This window comes from Vicugna pacos, chromosome 15 (assembly GCF_048564905.1).
Source record: "Vicugna pacos chromosome 15, VicPac4, whole genome shotgun sequence".
In the NCBI taxonomy this organism is placed as follows: Eukaryota; Metazoa; Chordata; class Mammalia; order Artiodactyla; family Camelidae; genus Vicugna; species Vicugna pacos.
Genome location: NC_133001.1, coordinates 39,708,826 through 39,729,958, shown reverse-complemented (window position 1 = coordinate 39,729,958; position 21,133 = coordinate 39,708,826). Strand labels below are relative to the sequence as shown.

Sequence of the window (21,133 nt, the reverse complement as noted above, 5' to 3'; positions counted from 1 at the left end):
GAGAAAGTAGGAGGGACCCACTGCTCCCGAGGGCCCAACACTGCGCTCCTCTAACAAACCTGCTGGCACGCAGCCTGAAGGGGAAGTAGGGCCTCTGCACGGGGCCTCATTAATCTTCACAGAGGCCTGTGAGTGTAACTGTTTCTACTGCTGCTGGAATAAATCACCACACCAGCCTAGTGTTGGGCCCTCACCGGAGGGTCTCCCAAGGCCAAAAATCAAGATGTCAACAAGAGAGGGTTCCTTTCTGGGGGCTCAGAAGCTTTCAGGTTCATTCAGGTTGTTTGTAGAACCCAGTTCCTTGCCCTCACCGTCCCTCTTCCTCGCTGTCTGTAGGCCAGGAGCCTCTGCCACTTCCACGCTGCCCCCTCCATCCTCAAACCAGGTTTAGTGGGTGGAGGGTGGTAGGCACAGAAAGAAAAGCAGACAAATACATGAGAAGGCCCATCGTTGGAGTAGAGAGGAGAGTGGGGTGCTGAGGGGGTGGGCAGAGGGCAGGCAGGTCCTAGTCCTGGGGGAGGTGAGGGCGATCCAGAGCTGTGCCCTGTGGCCATCCAGCACTTGGCCAGGTCTCCACAGGTGGCTGGATGCATCTGGGAAGTGCAGGAGGGGCTGGCAGTGCCTCTGGACTGAAGGCTGGGGAAGTGGGCAAGGCCAACGAGGCACCCAGCTGAGGAATGGGGGACTCATCCCTAGGACAGGAAGGAGCCACCGGGAGCTGCCAGGCCCGGGAGGGTGGGAGAGACCTGTATTTCCAAGAGAGCACTTTGGCAGGAGTGTGGGGGATGGCTTAGAGGGGAGCAGACTTGAGATGGAGAACCATTTCGGGGATGTAGAGAGGGATGGAAGTGAGTGAATGCTAAAGGGAGAGGATCTTCAAGACTTGGTGACTTGGGGGCCAGGGGTCCTCTTGCTGCACACTGGAGTTGGGATCTCTTTATTCTAAAGTGAAGTCCCTCCACCCCTCAGCACCCTCTGTCCTGTGCAGCTGAAGCATCACTCTCCAAAGCCCTGATCCTCACCTGCAGAACTGACACTGTCCACATGATATACCCACCACTGAAAACACTAAACAACAACAACAACAAAAATTCAGAATTGGCCTTCAAAATGCTGGAAGCTGGCTGTAGCATAATGGAACGTTGGAACTGGAGGAAACAGTGTTCCCTGTGAGAGCTGTCTGCAGTGCTTTTTTTTTGTGATTAAAAAAAATTTGTGGATTGTCACACACCCCCAGGAGCCCCTCCCAACCTCCCTGTTCCAATCAGCACTTGTTAATGCCAAACGACCGGGAAGCCAACTAGAGGAGATGGCCCTTGGATGTGAGATGTGTGTCAACATGGCTATAGAGAGAAGGTACTGGTGGACTGGACCAGAATGTGACATCATGAATAACAGTGTGGTGCCTGAATCCCCCTGGGCTGCTGCGGGGAAGAAGCACGTGCACTCTGCGTGGCTCAAGAGGGGAGAACGAGGCCTGAAGGATGGAAGCTGGGCTGGGACTTAGAAGAATTTTCTAACCACTCGACATGAAAATTCTCAACGGCAGAATGTGCCGAACTGTGGAGCAGCAAACCCATCATCGTAAGCAGTGTTAGTTCAAGCAGAGAGTGGACGGCGCCTGTCTCTCCAAAGGGCTGCAGAAAAGGCTTCAACAGATGGGAGGAAATGTGAGAGTAGATCACGAAGGAAGATGCCCAGAAACAGAGAAATCTCATCCCCATTGAGGAAGTCAAGGGCATACCTGGCTCCAGGTTCTCCTGGGCCGGTACAGGCAGATTCCTCCTCAGACACACCAAAGACCCCCGTCGCATCCCTGGACTGAGTCTCAGGGTTTTGTTCATGGGTGTTGGGGTTTTCTGCTCTGATTCCCGAGCTTCCAAGCCAGCCCCTGAATGGCAGGAGATGGACTTTTCTGATGGATTTCCCTACACTGCCCAGTTTGGGAGAACAGATGCTGTGGGTCAGGCCAACAGTCATAAATTTCCAGGAAATAACTCTTAGCGACCGAGGAAGAAAGCCATAAAGCATCCCGGAGGCAGGGACAGACGAAAACAGTGGCAGAGGACAACGTATGGGATTACCACTAAATGCCGGGCAAGCCTCATGGATCATTCTCCTGGCCTGCCGGCTGCTCGGGGGGCCAGTCCAAATGCGCTCCCTGGTGCCCAGTCCAAACGCGTTCCCTGGTGCCCAGAGATGGGAAGGGGCGCTGACACTCCGGACTCTTCCTCTTCTGTGGTTTACTCAACAGATACTGAAGTCTCCCTTGCAGCAGGCACCATACTGAGCACTGGAGACAGCCGGGAACAAAACAGACCAAATCCCTGCCCTTGTGCAGCTTATATGTGAGTCATCTCTTAGGTCTCCCCTGCTGGACGGAGGGAGAGGTAACTAACACTGTGCCCATATGGTGCTGGAGTTTTGCAGACATCTGAATGGATTTCCACAGCAACCCCAAGCAGCATCCCCGAGTGATACTTTTAACACACGAGGAAGCTGGAGGGTAGGTCAGTGTCACTGGTTAGATCGAGCAGGTCTCTGACTGTACTTTCTCCCATAGCTGCAAATGGCAGCCCAACACCACTGCGACCACACTGGGCCACCTGCTGGCACTGTTCTGGAACCTGTAATCCAGCCTCCCACCCCCACCGCTTTCTCTGCACTAAAAGATTAGGGTGAAACGCCCCTAGGGTTTCTGCAGCATTCACCCAGACTTCCTCATCAACCCAATGCAGGGCGATGTGGCTAGAGTCGCCAACATGTGATCCAGATGTTAACGGTGTTGCTGTCCATCCTCCTCCTCATCCTTTTTATCCCCAGTCTCCTTCCAACTCCAAATTCCCAAGTTTAGTACTCCTAACTGAAGCCTGCCTCTGGCCCTTGGACTTGGCGCCCCTCGTTGGTCTTCCTGACTTTTGCATCTCAACTTTCCCCTGATGGTCCCCCTGGGCGTGCTTCCCCGGTCCTCAGCATCCACTTGTCCCATGAAGAAATCCCCTCTTTACCTCTGCTCTCCCGGCAACCACTCCTCTGGCCCCACGTGGCCTTCCCCCAAAGGACTGACTTGCTCCGCATCTCCCTGACCCTCATCCCAGGCACATGTGGTCCAAGGACACAGAGACCCCCACCCCAGCCCCAGCTTGCAGAGACAGCAACTCACCAAAGTTCTCTCCGCCCCAGATGTCCATGTCCGTGTCATATTTCCCCAGGTAGTCAAACCAGAATTTGTCCATCACAAAGAGCCCTCCAGCTATGATTGGAGTCCTATGCATTTGGAAGGCAAAGAGGGGAATCAGTCATGGGAGGGGGACCGTGGTCACGTTCTTCTGCACTGGTGGTCCAGACCTCAAGGCCATATTCTTCCTATTTCTGCTCTTCTTCATAAAGATCAATACATTGTCCACTTACCTCAAGTAGGAACTCACCCCAGGGCTTTCCCCTTTGATTATAAATCTCCTGACCTTGAAGACGGGCTGATTTGCTCATCAGCACATCTCCCCTGGGGGGCTGGGATTTGCTCAGAACCCCGGCTGTTCTGAGGGCCTGGGTAGCCTCCCCCGGCCTCTCTCATAGGCCCTGCCCAGTGGGGCTCTCCTGGGAGCCTCCCTATTGGCAGCGGGGACAGTCGGCCACTGACCAGGCAGAGAAGAGGGGCTGAGGCAGCACCTGTGAACAGCACATCCATTTCTTGAGACTTGCCTTTCTCTTTTTTGCCCCTCTTTCCCCCTCTGCTAGATATTGAGTTATGCCCCCAGAAAAATGTGTTGAGGTCCTAACCCCAGGAACTCAGAACATGACCTTATTTGGAGAGGTCTTTACAGAGGTGATCAAGTTAAAATGAGGTCATTAGGGTGGGTCCTAAACCAATAGGACTGGTGTCACAGGGGACACAGGCACAGAGATAGACATGCACAGAGAGAAGATGATGGGAAGAGACACAGAGAAGACGGCCATCTGCCAGCCAAGCGAGCAGCCTGGCACAGCCCTCGGAAGGGACAACCCTGCCGACACCTCGATCTTGGGCCTTCAGCCTCCAGAACATGAGACCAGATGTCTCTGTGGTATAAGCCACGCAGTCTGTCCTACTTTGTGGCAGCAGCGCTAGTAAAGGAACACAGCCTCATCTTCACTTTCTTTTCCTGGGATCTCATCTCAACTTGCTCTCCCCTTGACTGCCGAGAAAGAGTCAGAGAAGCCACTTGGAAAGGAAAGGTTGGGGGAGTCCAGCCAAATGACCTGATAAGCACAAGGACATGTATCTGGAAGAATCAATGGCTGGGGTTGGGGCGTGAGCCTTCAGGGACCTGGCCTGTTGTTCAGTGGGTCCAGGGGGTTAAAAGAGTTTTCTGCAACGTCAAACTGTTAGTTGAAGGGGAGAGGGTCAGAAGCTCAGCCTCCTGATGCCACGACACCCTACTGTCCCTTGAGAATTGGCCCAATTCTGGCAAACACTTGTTCTCTGATGAGGAGAGATATTCCCAGAAGAGAACCTGCCCTGAGGACCCCGCCCTGGGGACAGAGAAGCCCTCAGATAGTCCCGAACTCCGGGTGGCCAACTTGCCACACGTGCTGCAGGTCACAGTGGGGACTGAGCGCGAGAATGTAGATCAGGACAAAGCCACCTACAGCATCGCCAGAGCAGCCCAGTGATTGATGCCCCTGCCACGTTCTCGCACAGGACCCAGCAGTCATGTTTGTTAGGATGTAGCAGTGGCTATGCCTTGACACTGGCCTCCACTTACAGCAATGCTTGACTCAACCTTCCTGGGCTGAATCCTGACATTCAAGACCTGGGGGTTAAGGGACCACCTTTTCCCTTGTCAGAGGCTCAAACGGGACCAACTGGGACCCTCCAACACCTAGCAGGAAGCATAAGTACATCACGGCATGTGCATGGGTGGACAAGGCTGGGCATCTCCTCAGCACACATCTCCGCCAGGCCCCACTCCCTTCAGCAGAAGTCTCTACAAGGACAGAAACCTCCTAAAATAAGGGCAAAAGTGGTGCTGGCCTGAAAAAGGGTCCTCTTGGTTTCTGCCCAATATTCTGAGCATCTAATGTGGACTGCTTCCCTATACTATGTGACAGTGGGAAGGGCCAGGTGGTAATGAATCTGCCCACCCTACCCTTGCCTTGACTTACCTAATGGGCTCGGTGGGGTCCAGGCGCCGTGCCTTCTGCTCTGGTGTGAGCTGCTCCCATTGGAAGTGGAGGCTCCAGTCAAACCCTAAAACACAGCGTCCACTCTGCTGATTCTTTGATATATCTATAGAACTTGCTCATTCTGGCCCTTCATCAGAAGTTCATGAATATACCTAGTTTCCCAGGTGGTCCCAGGGATAACAGGTCTCACCTGGGCTGATCAGTAACAGAGCTGCCTAATTTCCCTTTCACAGCTTCCTTCTCTTTCTCTACCTCCTACTGCCTCTCTGAGCCCTCTCTGCTGGGGTGGGGCAGTTAGGGAATGAGGGCAGAGGATGAAGAGTCAGGGTTGATAGAACCCACGGGTGGGGCCCAAGGGGGACACGATGGACAGTTATGGAGTGTGGCCCTAGGACAGCAGTCTCAGGAGGGGTGTAAGCAGGAGGTGTGTGAGTGGCATCACTTCTAATCAATCTTGGGGAAGCAGTACTCAGTCCTGGGAAAAGCTGTGGGGGCCACATAGAAGAGGGTGGTGCCCTCTGATGGGGCGCTGGAACAATTCAGGCCCCACACAGCCAGGGGGTCCTTGCCTCCCTCACACCCTTCCACCCTGAAGGGAGCCCTTTGATGGAGCCAGAGCTCTGTGTGCTCGTCTGGCCCTTCCAATCACAGTGCCCGTGGTAAGGGCCACACTGGAGCTACTGACATCACAGGTTGCAGGGCTGGATGTCCCAGACAAACCACTAAGAGGCTTTGCTCACTTTCCCCCTTGGCAGCAACAAGTAGGAGAAAAAGAAAGTCCTTCCTGGGCGGGTGCCTTAGCCCCACTCACCCCCTCTGAGCTCTGTGGCCGACTCGATGTAGTTGAAAGTGTCCAGGTGGATGATATCGATCACAGGGCACACCACCCGTGTGTAGTCCTAGAAAACAAAAGGCTCACACACTCAGTTGGTGGTGCCAAGGAACCAGACAGGGAACCAGGGGACTTGGTAGGGCCTCACCCTGGGAGGGCCGGAGATCAGTTTCAGGACCCTGACCAAGCATTTTCCTCTCTGGACCTCAATGTTCTCATCTGTAAAATGGGGCAGTGGACACTGTTACCTTTCTAGTTATGATGCCCCCAATGCAAGAGCCTTTCCCTAACTCTCGGGAGCCTCTCACAGCCATCTAAGCATGACAGAGACGCAGGGAGGCTGGTTGGAGCATGGTTCACACCAAACAGAGGGACGTCAGGAAGAAGGAAGCTCTAGGAGTCCTTCCCTAACATGGGGCTCTCAGGAGGCAGAAGACATGGTTAGTGGGAAAGTGGCCTCCAGCCTGCAGCTCCAAGAAGCAAAGCCACAGCCCCGTAGTGGGAACCTCTTGGAATTTCCCAAGACTTTCCTTCTTGGCTTGCAGTTCACGCGCAAGTTGATGAATAGCATCTCCAGAGATCCCCAACTTCCATTTCCTCCTGCAATACTAAGATCTGTCCCTCCAGCCTTGACTTCGTTCCTCACTTCTAGACTCAGATGGGTCCAGGATGCCGCCAGCTACCTCCATGTGGATTTCACACAGCCTTTCAGTGGTGCCTTCACCACCGTCTCCCTGCACATGCTCCTTTCCCTTGGTTCCCTATTTCTGTCAACAGAACCATCACACATCCCTCTTCTTTCCCAGCACTAACTTAAGAAGCTTCACCTCTGCCCATCAACTTGATCAATCCTGCCGACTATAACTCTACAACTGCCCTTCTGTACAGATTCTGCCTCTCCCTCACGCCCCTCCCCTGGAGTATACCACCATGGACTCCTAGCCCCTCCCCCCCTCATCTCACCCTTTCCCCTCTCATTCTACAGATGGCTGACATCAAATCTTATTCTGTAGCTCAACAACTAAAAACTTGAAATGCCTTAAAGAGAAGGTTCAAACTCCTCAAGCCTGGCATCTGAGACCATCAAAAACAGGCCTGGACCTAACTTTCCAGCCTCACAACTTGCTGTTTCCTCCAGGCTACCCTATCTGTAACCATCAAATTCATCCAGGAGATGGTTGCAAAATCTGCAAGACAAATTCTTAGGTGCCATCAAGGCATGGCATCTATTTTTAAAAAGTTCCTTAATTCTGAGTGAACACTCCTGTCCTGTCCCAGCTGCAGGAGGGGAGACTGGGCCCCCGCGGGCAGTATAAATGAGCTGTGACTGACCATGAAGACCTGGTAGCCGAATGGGAGTCCAGCAGCTGGGGAGAGTCAGCAGTTCTGGGCCAAGCAGGCAGGACCACTTTTCCACTCCTCCGCACCTAGCACCCTCACTCAGCACGGGCGGGAACTTCTGTTTCTCCTTGAAACCATTTAATTTCCTGGTTCAATCTCTTCCCCCAATGAGGCTGTCTTCTTCTTTTAAGCTCAGATTCACCGAGTGCCTGCCTTTACGTTCACAGACTTAATGTGGCCCTCAGCCTCCACGTGCGACTCATCCTGACAGTGACAAGGTGCTTCTGAAGCTAACTGGCTCCCGTGGAAGGAAATGCTCATTTTCAATGCATTGCTCTCCCTCCTGGGTGGGCACAGATGCTTCCTGCACAGTCAGCGCAGCACCTGCCCAGCCACCACATGCTCGGGGGCCACTGTCATCGTGGGTCTGAGTGTATTACACACTGAGTGCACACATAGCCACCCGCCATCCACACCAATACCAACACAGAGATGCACCCAAAGACATCCTCCTAACTTGAATTCTGAAATGTTCTAGAAGTTCAGAGGCTGACCTTCCTCTGTAGGCCTGACAAAATCCCCTTTTTGCATTTGTCTGCTGAGTTTTGGGGCCTCTGCAGCTTCACTGAGTCCTGTACAGTCAAGGATTAACCTTGCCCACAGATACATCTGACCCTTGCCCAACTCCTGGGAGGTAACTTCTAAGTCCTTGGCATGTTCTGCCTATAAAAGTGTCTCTGTTTACCTGGGAGCCTGAGGCTATACCAGACAGTATATGCCAACAATGAGATTTATGGTAAGGGCCCTGGGCCATGTGGTACCAATGCAACTTGACCTCTGGCCATCAACTTGATCAAAGAGCATGGAGACCATGGCAGTTATCTGCCATGTCTGTGTGACTGATCTCCAATAAAAACCCTGGACACCAAGGCTGGGCTGGGCTTCCCTGTTTGGCAACACTCTGTGAGTGTCGCCACACGTCCTGGCTGGAAGAAGCGCGTGCTGCCTGCACGCACGCCTGCCAGCACTGGAAGGGGACAACTGGACAATCATGCCTGGAACTTTCCCCCCGGCATCCTTTCCCACTGCTGATTTTAATCCAGATCTTTTCATTGTAATAAACAGTAGCCATGTGTGAGCATCTTTGCTAAGTTCTGGTCCTTCTAGTGAATTACTGAAACTGAGGGTGGTCTTGGGGACCCCTAACCTGCAATCCTTTTCTTTTTTTTAGTCTTTCCTCAATATTTGGAAACCAAAATACAAGATAAAATGCTGGTTGGTTACTTGGGCCACAGGTTTCCTAAGAAGGCACCCATGGGCTCTGCCTCCTGAGCTGCGGCAGGCTCTGGGGTACCTTCCTGTAAGTCCTCAGGGTGTCTGTCCTTCTGTTATTTACATCACAACTCGGTTGTGGCATCTGCTTGGCTCAGAGACATGGAGGCCAGAAAGGCAGTGTGGGATGTTTGGGACTAAGTGGAGTCAAGAAGGGGCTGCAGGAGACTTTCGACATGACCCATCAAAGCCAGGATACGAACCTCTCTAAGTGACCCTGGGGGTCAGATCTGCTCCACTTTCTCTGCCCTCAACCCCAGGCCAGAGCCTGCTGGGCAGCAGGTGGTCGTTCGGCTACAAGAGGGCAGCTACCGACTCTTCTGAGGACACTATCAATGGCTGCAGTAAAGAGGTAGATCGATTACAGCTGAGCAAGAAGGCCTCTCCTCCTATAGGCTCAGGGATGAATGGACTCTCCAGAGAGATACCCAGACCCACTGCAGGTCCCCACTTCTGTGCCCCAGTGGCTATGTCTTCAAGGCTAGATCCACAGATAGGCTCCAGTGGGCACCTGGTGGAATCCCTGGTAGATTCAGAACAATTTGTCCCCTTCCCCTACACAAATCCAAGCCCATGCCTCAGCACCGCTAGTGAGAGCCAATGGCAGGACATCAGTCACCCGTCCAGTCATACCTCTCTCCTCTCTCCACGGAAACCACATTGTGAATGGACAATAAAAATCTTCTAGAGACAATCATTCACTCACTTCATCAACCAGCATTCCTGAGGACCTATTATGGTTTAGGGATTGTGGTTGATACAAAGATGAGGAAGACCTTGCTCTCTAGGAGAATAGAGGATGACAGTATGGCATCTCTGATTGCCTAGAGGAGGGGTGGGGCACAAGAGAGGGGCCAGAGACCAGGTTCCCATTCTGGTTCTGCCATCTGGAATGCATACAACCTCAAGAAAACTCTGTTTCTTCATCTATGAAGCAAAGACAAATTATTATTTGCAAAACAATCCCACCTTCCTAACAGGGCTTTTGTTAGGACCAAGAGAGGAAAACACGTGAAAGGGCTTTGAAGCATATGTAAGCCATTATTTTTATCAATTTACCAAATTCTACAGGGACTGAAATTTCTTAAAATCTTTTTTCCTACTAAAGGAATATGTAGCTAAGGAGAGGGGAGAAAGGAGCCTCTGTTTAAAAAGCCCCCAACAACTCGGTGCTTGTTTCAAGTCGCATCATGAAATTGAAGGGAAGGGAGGGAAATCAAGGAGATTTTCCACATGGAGAACACCAGCTAAGGACAGCTTCTGGCAGCTCCAGCCCAGTTTCCTTCTTATCTCTTTCTATTTTTGAAAATCCTAAACTCCAATCACAGCTGAAAATTTCCACTTCCACTCACAAGATCAAATCACATTTTACTCTGAAACGAGACACATACAAAAACACGTGGAAACAGGCTGACACGTGCCCATGCTCCCTGTCCTGAAGGCGATGTCTCAGCAGGACCTTTTCATTATCCAGAGTCGGGGTCTGATGAATCTCTCTGCCGGGGCAGAACAGGACCATAGTCCTGGGTTTGTCTGATCAATCCTCTGCTATGAAAGCTTTAGGTCAGACAGTGGTGGGGACTGGGAGCTTGGCTTGGGGGTGCTGAGCTCAATCTTGGGGCCACAAGGCTCCTACAGGATGATCACTGTGCACTGAAGCTGACCAGGGATGCACAAGCAGGCATTTTTCAAGGAGGGCTTCTGAGATAGACTCAGCCATGGGGATGGAAGGGAACTCCAGGTTCATTAAGGCTGCTGCAGGAAAGCATCTTGAAGGGACACGTCAGCCTGGAGGTCCACATAGGTCAAACACTGAATTTCCATACGACCCAGCAGTTCCGCTCCTCAGTATAAACCCTGAAGAACTGAAAGCAGGTACTCAGAGGAAAACTTGTACACAAATGTTTGCAGCAAAAATATTCACAAAAACTGTAAAAAGGCAGACCCAAATGTCCATCTGAGGATGAGTGAATGAACAAAAGGTGGTACACACAGTGATGTTGTGATATAATAAGAAATATATACTTGGCTTTTGTTCCTTCTAAAACCCTTGGAATTCCCTGAGTGATGGGGTGACAGGAGCATCTGTTCTTAATCATGATAAGCCTCTTTCACGATGTCTGAGTTTATACTAATGAGCTGACTCTTAGAGGATGGGGGCTGGTTACCGGAGGAACAAAATGTGTGATTAAAGGGTTGGAAATTTCAGCCCTGCCCCAACCCTGCCCATTTCCTTCCCTACTCGCCTGCCACCCCCAGGGAGAGGAGAGGTACTGAAGACTGAGTTCAACCACCAATGGCCAATGATTTAATCAATCTTGCCTACATAAAGAAGGCTCCATAAAACCCCTAAACAGCAAGGTTTGAAGAGCTTCGAGGTTGGGGAGCCCAGGAGGGTGTGAATGCCCTTCACGTGGTCCATCCCAAATTTCCCCTAGAAACTCTGCCCAAAATAGGTGCTTGATAAAGTTCTGCTACTTAGAGTCAGGAAGCGAGCCTTTTTACTTCCTATTCCAACCCCTCTCTCCACCCCATTGTGTCTGGTTTCTTATTAATATCATTTCCAAACACTAAGCACCTTATGCTATGACCACAAGGAGGTGACTGGTGCCCTCCTTGGGTTTGTAATCTTTTAGGGGAGTCAGAGAACTAAATCCAGAAGAGGAAATTGTGGGGCCAAGTGGGCAATTCTTGCTGAGAGTGATCCCAGCTGGCCATGCAGCCAGGAAAGGCTTTCTGAAGGAGGGGAAATGTGAGTGAGGCCCTGAAAATCAAGAGGGTTGTGGAAAGGAGGGAAAAGACATCCAGGAACAGGAAGGGCTTGGTGGGAGATGAAGCAGTAGGAATGTCGGGGCACAATCGGGGGAAGGAGCAGCCCAGCTTTGTTGGAATGTTGACTGGGGGGGGGCTTGCTGTTTGTAGGTGGAGAACGGGGCTAGGGGGGAGGACTTAGAAGGGCCTCCAGTGCCAGGAGAAGCCGCTCAATGGAATGGTCTGCTCATAATCTCCATTCCCCAATCCAGACCTCTTCACCTGGTTATCTTGTACCTTTATGTGAGCCCTCCCCATCTCGGGAAAAATGGTCAAGAGATGAGTTTGGATATCTAGGCTAATGTGTGAGAACTTTGTACACCCACCAGGGTTCTCTCATTGGCATGACCAAAATCGGTAAGGATTTCTTAGCACTCTGAGCTGTTTACACATCTCAATTCTTTCATCCTCTGAACACCATCATTTTGCAGGTAGGAGTCAAGGAGCCCCCTCGAAGAGCGAGAAGGAAATAACCACAGCACGGGGAAGATGCTGTTAAGGCAACATGGAAGGTTCTGGTGCTGGCGGTACCAACTAGGGAATATCAGCCCAAGACATATAATTCTCCTCGAGGTGATGTCCTCATCTGTGAAATGGGTATGTTAAAAATATCCGGCCTCCCACTTCACAGAGCAGCTGCAGGAGGCAGTAACTTGAGGGGGGAAATAAACAGCATAAATGCTAATCACAGACACTAGCATCTAAACACACAGTGCCTTCTCTAGATCAGGAGGGGGTGGATGGATTTTGGGGACTATAAAATGATGATGGGAAATTAAAATTTTTTTTCACTCTCAAGAGGAAGAACTGCGACATGGAGAGAGAAAGCAGACAGAATTCTCGAGTAATTTAACGGCAGACAGAGGCAAGGAATTCAGGTCTCTTAGCATCCAGTCCCCCTGCCTTGGCCTTTGGTTGAGGGTGACATGTGGGTGGAAGTTCAGGAATTGAGTGACGAGGCCTGGTTAATTCTGCTGCTTCATTTTCACAAATGGCACTTATCAGCACTCCCTTTCTGGAAACTTCTAATGCCTGGGAGAAATCATTCTGGGCAGTTCTCTTGCCCAGGAAGCTGCATGTGTCATGGACCTGCTGTGGGTGATAGTGTGATGTAGAGAACAGGTCCTGGACTTTGTTCCACCACTGTCTAATGGGTGACCTGGGCTGGCTGCTATCCTTCAGTTTCTTTACCTATAAAAAGGGGACAGCAATCTGTCCCACCCACCTCCCAAGGGATGGAGGGCCTATGTGAAGGACTGAGCTGGGGGAAGTCAGGGGCATGGACTCCGCCTCACTCACCTCTTTGACCCTGTGCAGCAGGGGCTGGAGCCAGTCCCTGTTCACCTCACAGTGGCTGTCGAGGAAAGTCAGGGTGGTGCCCTGGGCTATATCAGCACCCCGGATCCGGGACCGGACCAGACCTGCAAGAGGGACAAATGGTTAACTGGGTGCCACTGTTGCTCAATTGTCCAACCACACTGAAGACACACACCCAAAGGCACACACATACCACTGATCCCCACACCCCTACCCCCAGGCCCGCCCAGCAGCACACACCTACCTTGCCGCTCATTATTCCGTAAGCATTTCACCTTGGGCAGCTTGATGAGCTGTTTGCAGTCCTCAGCTGCAAAGACAAAAGGTGATGTGGATTGAGAGCCCAGGGATGGAGGTGAACGTGCACAGTAGGTGAGGCAGCCCGGGCTCCCGTCCCCACCCCCAACTACCGGGCCCCATCCTGACTCAGGGTGTTGGGGGCTTTGGAAGGGGCTGACTGGCCACGGCTATCAGTATACAACGTGGCTCAGTCTGTGCAAAGTGGCCTTGGGGGGCCTCTTGGGAGCAGGTCAGTCACACAGTGGCACCTGTGTAATTGCTGGAACACTTCCGGATGGCATGGTCACCTGGGGACATTGCTCCTTTTCTATAGATCATTCAAAGCATGAGACAGGAGTCCTATTCACTTAAGTAGGGTCTGGTAAAAAGTTGCTGGGAGGCCAGAGAGTAGGTGAGATAACTTTTGGAGTTTCCTTTCAGATCATGGACACTTAGTAAAGGAGACTCTGTTTGTTAAGGAATCCAGGCCATGTACTCCATCACAAAGAGCTGGCTCACCTCTCCACCATGTGGGGAGCTATGCCAGGATGGGCAAGAGACCGGTCTTGGGGACCCACCCTGGCTTGCCTGCCTGCCCCATCACTCCTCTAGTTCACCAATTCTTGGCGCTGAACTCTGGACCTTCAGTTTTGGTTTTGCTTCACTGGTTTACCAACCTTAGCCTCTCTGCTTGGCTCTGGACTCTACAGAGTGACCACAAAGACGCATAGGGGCTTCTGAGCCAAGGACTGTTTAAAGCACTTCAAATGTATTAACCCAGTTATAGCCTTATATAAACTGTATATATTATTGTTCTCTCCATTTTACAGGCAAGGCAACTGAGTCACTTTCAGGTTGATAAGGCACACAGCCAGGAAGAGAGTAAGGGACAGGTCTAGGATTTGAAGCCAGGCAATTGGCACCAGGGGCCACGCTCTGACCACTCAGCCACTCCGCTTCTAAGTGAATCCAGCAGCATTTCCTTCTCCAGCTTCAATGGCAGGCTACCTCCTGGCAGGAAAACTGTCTCCCACCTCCAACCCTTCCTCACTAGGGAAGGGAGATCAGATCACAGAGTTTCAGAACTCAAGCCCAATCTTATTACCCTGGATCTGGTGCACAAATCACTTTGGCATTATTTCCAAAGTTCGGATGCTGTGTCAGGGATGTGGGTTTCCAGCCTTCCTACAATAGACCCCAGTATGGCAGTGGCTTCTACGCCCAGCTTCCAGCACCAGGGCTGGTGGGGATAGACTCCACGCTTCTGCGACTTGGAGCTGTCCCTAGTGGCCACCACCCGCTTCCCCCGTTTCATCACAGGGAAGAGGCAGTCCTGCCTGGATGTGTTGACTGCCTGGAACAGCACCGGGGCTGGGACGATGGCTCTCAGAAGAGGAGTCAGCACTACCAGTGCTTGAAGTGTAAGACTTCTACAACAATCATACTGTCAAACTGAACATACAGGTGTCTAAAAACACCCGTGTGCTTTTCTCAGGGCAAGGGGTCTTGGAGTATGAATTTGGGTGGGACCCAGGTTCTTGGACAGGACGACTAGGAGATAGTAACGACCAGTGGTTGGAAGGTTGGAAGGCAGCTGCTCACTGTCACGGCCAGATGATGGGATGTCCCCAAAACAGAGTCCTCCCAGCCCAGCCCTGCTGTGGGAATGGAAGGGGGAAGATGGGTGCCCTTAGCTCAGGCTGGCGGATTATCAGAACATATGAGCCAGGAATCTCCAGATGTGACACTGCTTCAGGACTCGAGGTCCCAGTGTCCATCCTTTGAAAGTGTGGGGCCTCTTTTCATTTCCAGGAATGCAGGTTGGGGACAGTGCCACATAAGCACGTGCATGCATACATTTGTAAACACACCAACCACATCAGCAATCAACTAAATTGAACTGGGTAGATCCTCAAAGACTCATCACAGAGAACCCAAGACATTGTTTTTCAGATGGAAGGTTTATGTACTTCTTGAGCCCCGTATGGACACTCAAAGTCTTCTATACCCACTACAAACCCAGGCTTTCCTCCATCCCCAGAGAACCAGCAGGCTCACCTCTGCCAGTTATACAGGGGCTGGGAACACATTTGTGTCCACAGTACCGGGGAGTGATGGTACTTACGGTCATTGCTGAAGTCATCCACTAATATGATTTCCTGGATCAGATTCATAGGGGTACGGTTTAATATGCTGTGAGTTGGAAAGAGGAAAGAGCATTATGATTTCTAGTGGCAAATCTATGTATTAACCTAAGCTTTAAATAGACACCACTGTATTTGAAGAATAAAACTCAGCCACACAACTCACCTGAGAGCCACCAGAACATAACCCTGCTTTGTCTTAACGAATGCCACCACCACCCCCAGCACCCAGACAGAGATTGGGAAGTCATCCTCAAAGACACTCCCTCTCCTGGAAATCCTGTATCACATCAGTGACCAAGATGTGCTGGTCCTCCTGGAAAATGAGTGAGAATTAATTGCTTCCTCCTCTGGGGCTCCCTCTGCTGTTTGTATCTGAAGCTTTCTGACTATGAGGGCTGGTTTTGCTGGCCCCCTTTAATGGTCATCTCCCAGGGGACAGAGGCCTTGTCAAGTTACTGTCTGTATTGCCAGAGTCCAGCTGTGCCTTGGCCCATAACCATTCCCTCCAGGGATGTTCAGTGCACACCTCCTATGTGCTAGGTTCTGGGTATATGATGAGTAAGGGGAGATGTGAGCTCTGACTCCAGAAGCTTGTGGTCTAGGGGCTACTTACTATAAGCTGTGTAACCTTGGGCAGGTTACTTCACTGCTCTGTGCAATGAAGTACTCCCATCTGTAAAATGGGGATAGATTAAGTAGTACCTGCTTCACAGGGCCGTTGGGAGAATTAAAGGAGACTGCTACTAAAGCAGTTAGCACAATTTCTGCTGATAAAAGCATTAAAAAGTGGTAGCAACGATTACTGTTTTGTGTGGACCCATAGTGGTTTTTGAATTGACTTCATTTACCTTCCAGTGCTGTGGATCTGTACCCAAGGAACAAGGTGAGGCTTCTATGTTCACTCAGGGTCTCAGGCCTGAGTGAGATAGCTGGATCCTGCTTATCCTGAACACCCCAACCCACATGGTTCCTCAGAAACATTCCTGGACCACACCACCCCTTGTGGGACACCCAGAGCCCTGTGTGTGCTGGGGAGGGGGTTCGGATGGGTGCTGGTGGAGGTGGGAGGACCTCTCGGGAGGACCATTCTGAGCCCCATTTCAGGTGAGCTGCCCTTTCTAAGCAGGATGCAGAGACTTTCTGGGAGGAGTTCTTTGCCTGGAGCTGCCTTTATTTATGAAGCCTTAATTCTCACCATGGCAACTAGTGCAAGGTGGAGAGAGGAACCCAGATCCCAGCTCTGAGCCCGCTGCTGGGAGGTGGGGACACGGAGGGCAGGAGGTGGTAGGAGGGAACCCTCACCACAATCATCCAAAAGAAAACACGCCAAACCCAACAACCAGCCCTCTCATCAGAGAGGGAGGGGGAGAGGGAGGCAGAAAGAGAGGGGAAAACTTGCTCGAAGAATACCCTCTAATGAGGTTTGATTACGGCTGGAGCTTCTGCATGCCATTCCCCCAAATCCCGGCTGGCTCTTTGAAATTCAAGAGTTCTCTTCTGTGAACATCAAAAGGTAAATCGTGTGCAGCTCTGTGCTGGTTGAACGGAGAGATGATTAGCAAATAAAAAATGTCCAAGTTTTAGAAAAAAAAAAAGGAGCAAAATCGTCAGCAGTAAGTGCTAATTAGACCATTTCCTGGTAACACCTGGCTGGTTTTTGCTCTAAACAGAGCAATTGGTGTGATGGCGGGGGTGCTCCCAAAAAGTGGCTCAGAGCTGGGAGGATGGCAGGTGCTCTGGGTGCTTGGGTTGGCTGGAGAAGAAGGAAGGTCAAGTCCAGCCCAGGGGACCTGGCTCAGTCCAGATCGTACCCCCAGGCCCTACCGTCTGCACATCCCACTGTCATCCTCACCACCCAGACCCTGGTTGTTTGAGTCTCTCTCCTTTGGTCTCACCAGTTCTTCTGCCAGGACATCTCACCAGCCCCTCCACAGCAAGGTCAAGCCTCCCTTTTCTCCAGGGCCCGGCTTAGCATGCACTTTTTCCTTGCCTCACTTCCCCGTGGCTGCTCCATACCCTTTCCTTTCATAGCCTCGCGTGGGAGTGAGTGCCCACCTCACGGGTGCGTCCAGGTCACATTCACTCTGGGAATTATCCCAGAACTGGGTCTCCTAGTCACAGCGCTGTTCTCTGCCAGAGGGCGGCTGCCATCAGTGTCTACACCTTCTGCCTGCTGAGCCCTAACCACGGGCTACCCCCCACCTCCGAGCACTCTGAGAGGTGGCAGGTACGGCAGCGTGGGAGGCCAGGCAGCCTCCTCCATCTACTCCTGTGCGATCCTGTGCATGACGCCAGACTGCTCCCAGCCTTCATTTCCATCTGTAATTACATTTTCCTTGTAAAGGCAGGCGATATTAATACTTGACCTACTTCACAGGCTTTTGTGTGTATGAAATGAGGAAATGCATTTGCGATCGCTTTGTGAACTGCATGGGGCTCTATGCAGGCAGCGTTTATCAAAGGCTCCAGAAATACCAGTAGAATGAAGACCTGAGGCTGGTTGACAGTTGAGTTTAGTCGTTCTGGAATCAGACTGACTTGGGTTCAAGTGCTGTGTCTGCCCGTCTGCCAATCACTAGCTGGAGAGCTCCTGTAAGAACTCAGCCGTCAGCACCACAACTTCCTCAGCCCCAGGAAAAGGGCTGAGCACCGTGCCCGGCACACAGCGGCTGCTCTGCAGTCTGGGTATTGATAATCACTACGATCCTGGTTCTCAGAGTGTGATCCCAGAGTCAGCAGCCATCATGTCACCCGGGGACTTGTTAGGGATGCGAATTCTAGAGCCTCCCTCTAGACCCACTGAGTCAGAATATCTGCCGGGGGGGGGCTCAAGAAATCGTGTTTTAACACGCCTTCTAGGGGATTCTGATGTCCACTCAAGCTTGAGAGCCAGGGCCTTAGAACCCAGCTGCCCACCTGGGCTGGAGGTGCCTCACAGACCTGCTGTCACCTGTCCAGGCTCACTCTGCACCAAGCACTCTTCAAGGCCTTTACCTGCCTGAACTCATTCACCCTTCTCTACAATCGTGTGAGGTAGTTATTATCAGTGGTCTTTGTTTGGCAGAAAAGGAAACTGAGGCAGAGAGGGGAAGGAGATGCCCAGGGTCACACAGCTGGTAAGGGCAGAGCAGGCAAATCTGGCCCCAGAACCCAGTTTCTTAACAGCTGAGCCTGGGAGACTGCTTCTCTCAATCTCAGTTGTTACAAAAAGCAACAGCATGGAGACTTGGGGTGGCAACCAGTCAGTTGTGCACACTCGAGCCCCGAGGGAAGCATGGGGCTGGAGGATGCCCCAGAAGGAAGGGGACGGCCCTGGGTCTCACATATGCACACAAACCATTCTTCAGGGCTCTGCTCCGTCCCTAAGTGAGGAAAGTCCCCTAATTCATCAAGGTTGTGACTCTCTCTCCCTTTCCCCAACACCCACCCACTGTGCCTCTGTCTGGTTCTGAGTGCCCCCATGTGTATCTTCCCAGCCCCCAGCCTCCCAGCTAACATAGGAGCTCAGGGGGCAGAGGGCTTGGGCAGGGACAGGCAGAGGGACAAAGGCCTGGCCGGGCGCTAGGTGGGAGGGAGGAGAGGGCAACTGTCTTCCCCAGTTCCTAGGGCATCTTTCCTCTGCCAGAGCCTGGAAGCAAAGCCATCAGATTTCTAGAAAGTTAAAGCTGAAAGACACCTTAGGAAGAGTCTTTCATCAATGACAAAAGGCAGACAGGAAGTGCTCTCATTCAATTCTTTCTCGGTGGCTAGCGGTTTATTTGTGTGACAGGATAGGGAGTGGACGGGAGGTACGAATTCCCAAGGCAAGTGACACCTGGCCATGGAAGTTCCTGGAAGTAAGCTTCCTTGCCTCCCCCTTGAAATTCACTTCCATCCTACCTGCTAATGATGCTAACGCTGGTCTGGTCACACCTGGCTCCTGGGCCCCCATTCTGTTGTTTTTGTGTGTCACACTCGGGTCTGGGCAGCGGGGTGTGGTTCAGAGAGGCAGGAAAGAGATCAGGGCTCTCTCAGCAAAGGGCCCAGCAGAGTCTGGAGTATAGTCTGGTACTTCGTGGGGCCTTCTGAAAAGGGTGGTGTTGATGGGTCCCCAGGCCCCTTCCAGAGGGCAGAGCACCAGGGCCTCAGTGGACAGAGGCTGAGGCTGCACCCTAAGCTGTCTCCCATTCCCACTGAGAAAGTCAGAGACCCGAATCCTGGCTCCTGCCCTTCCCAGCTCCGTGGCTTTGGCCTCCATTCACCATTTGCCCCCATGGACATGGGAAACGCCAGGCTGAAGATCATGTGTCTTGGCTGGGCCTTCTCTGCATTTCTAAGAGACACTGTGAAGGGTACCTTCACAGTGGACATTCTTCATGAGTGACAGGTGGCACCGAAGACGTGGTGCCCACTGTCAGGACGGGCCTATTGCTGATGCCCTCCCATCCCTGGACAGTCCCATCTGCCCACAGCCATGCCCGTGTGGGAAGGAGAGGGGAAGGTGCGGCTTATTGATGGAAACGACAAGAGATTTTGCTATGCTTGGTTGTACTCTCTTTGGTCCATGTTTAATCTTACCTCCTTCTCTGTGGGATCAGGGGACCATCTGATCAGGATGTGCTAGCAGATCCAGATGGTCTCCAATGGGCTATGTGTCCCAGGTGGGTGGAGGTACCTCGGGCACTTTACCCCAGGGCCAGCCCCTCGCTCTGCTGGAGGCGTGGCTGGGTGCATCCTGGTTCCAACACCTTCCCCAGGGGTGCTGAAGGCCACCACTGGACTGGCCTTGCCTATTCAGGTTGCTGAGAAGAACTCAGAGATCAAAGAGCAAGGGTCAGAACCCCGCTTCATCAGTGTTAGCTGAGTGACTCGGGGCCTTAATTTTGCATCTTCAGGTCTCAGTTTCCTCAGCTGTGAAGGTGGCCACTCACCTCCCCAGCTGAGAGCATGAGCCAAGGCGCGTCTGCACACCAGGGGACTTAGTGACCAGAGGCTGCTGTGACCACCACCTAAGACGCCAGTGCTCCTGGGGACTGAGTGAGGAGGGGCAGGCCAGGTGATGTTGTGGGGAGAGGGCTCCAGAGGAGAGGAAGGGGCACAGCATGGGGACGGGGAGCTGAAACAACCAGGGTCTTCTGAGAATGAGGGTGAGGCTTTCCGGGCCAAGTCTCCAGAGCCCCATCTGTGTTGTAAGGGAGGTCTGCTGAGGGCTGGACTGGGACTTCGGCATATGGAAAACTCCCTGCAGGTCCAAGGCCACACACAGCAAGGATATGTCTGTCAGAGCAAGGGCATGGCCCAGACTAGGAGCAGAGTGTGGGCAGAGAGGCCTGAGGGGGCACAGGGCTGGAACACAAGGTGATGGCAGAAAAAGCAAACGTTAGCCATCACCTTTAGGCTGCCCTGACTTGCACCATGGCCCCTGGGTGTGTGGGAGGCGGTGGAGAGGCAGACCCCAGTACTACTCCCAGCCTGATGCTGGGGCGGAGTATGTACTCAGCCTCAAGGGAACCCAGCTTCCTTGTCAGCTGTGAAAATGAGAAGTAATGTCCTAGAGCAGTGGTTAAGGGCAAGCACTCTGGGACCAAGCATTCTGTGACTCTCAGTGACCTTCTACAAGTCATCTAATGCTCCAGACCTCTGTCTTTCCTCCTAAGAAATGGGATAATAGCCACCCTCATAGGAGTGTGAGGAGTGACTACCAGTGGATGTACGTGGAGTGTGCCAAACGGGGCCTAGCAGATACTTAAGATGCCTGAACTGGTCCCCGGGTGAGCAGGCACACCCTGGCTAAGTGCCGAGGGCTGACAGACGGGAAGGCTCTTACCTGCGGATGGTTCTGAGCAGGGTGGAGCGGGCCTCATTGTGGAAGGTGATGATGATGCTGGTCGGGGGGAGGTCCTTGCAGTACACAAGCAGCGTGCATCTT

The 21,133-nt window shown here is 52.2% G+C and overlaps 1 protein-coding gene across 3 annotated transcripts in view; it reads right to left on the bottom strand.

Moving 5' to 3' along the window:
- Positions 1-21,133, bottom strand: part of GALNT14 (polypeptide N-acetylgalactosaminyltransferase 14) — a 190,935-nt gene that overhangs the window by 23,665 nt on the left and 146,137 nt on the right. For all 3 annotated transcript variants that reach the window (XM_072937956.1, XM_072937955.1, XM_072937954.1), the window contains exons 3-9: positions 21,032-21,130; positions 15,204-15,271; positions 13,044-13,109; positions 12,782-12,903; positions 5,978-6,065; positions 5,146-5,230; positions 3,164-3,267 (exon numbers count right to left, since the gene is read on the bottom strand). In XM_072937956.1, coding sequence (XP_072794057.1) covers positions 3,164-3,267; positions 5,146-5,230; positions 5,978-6,065; positions 12,782-12,903; positions 13,044-13,109; positions 15,204-15,271; positions 21,032-21,130 — 632 coding nt within the window. The remainder of the gene's footprint in view (positions 1-3,163; positions 3,268-5,145; positions 5,231-5,977; positions 6,066-12,781; positions 12,904-13,043; positions 13,110-15,203; positions 15,272-21,031; positions 21,131-21,133) is intronic.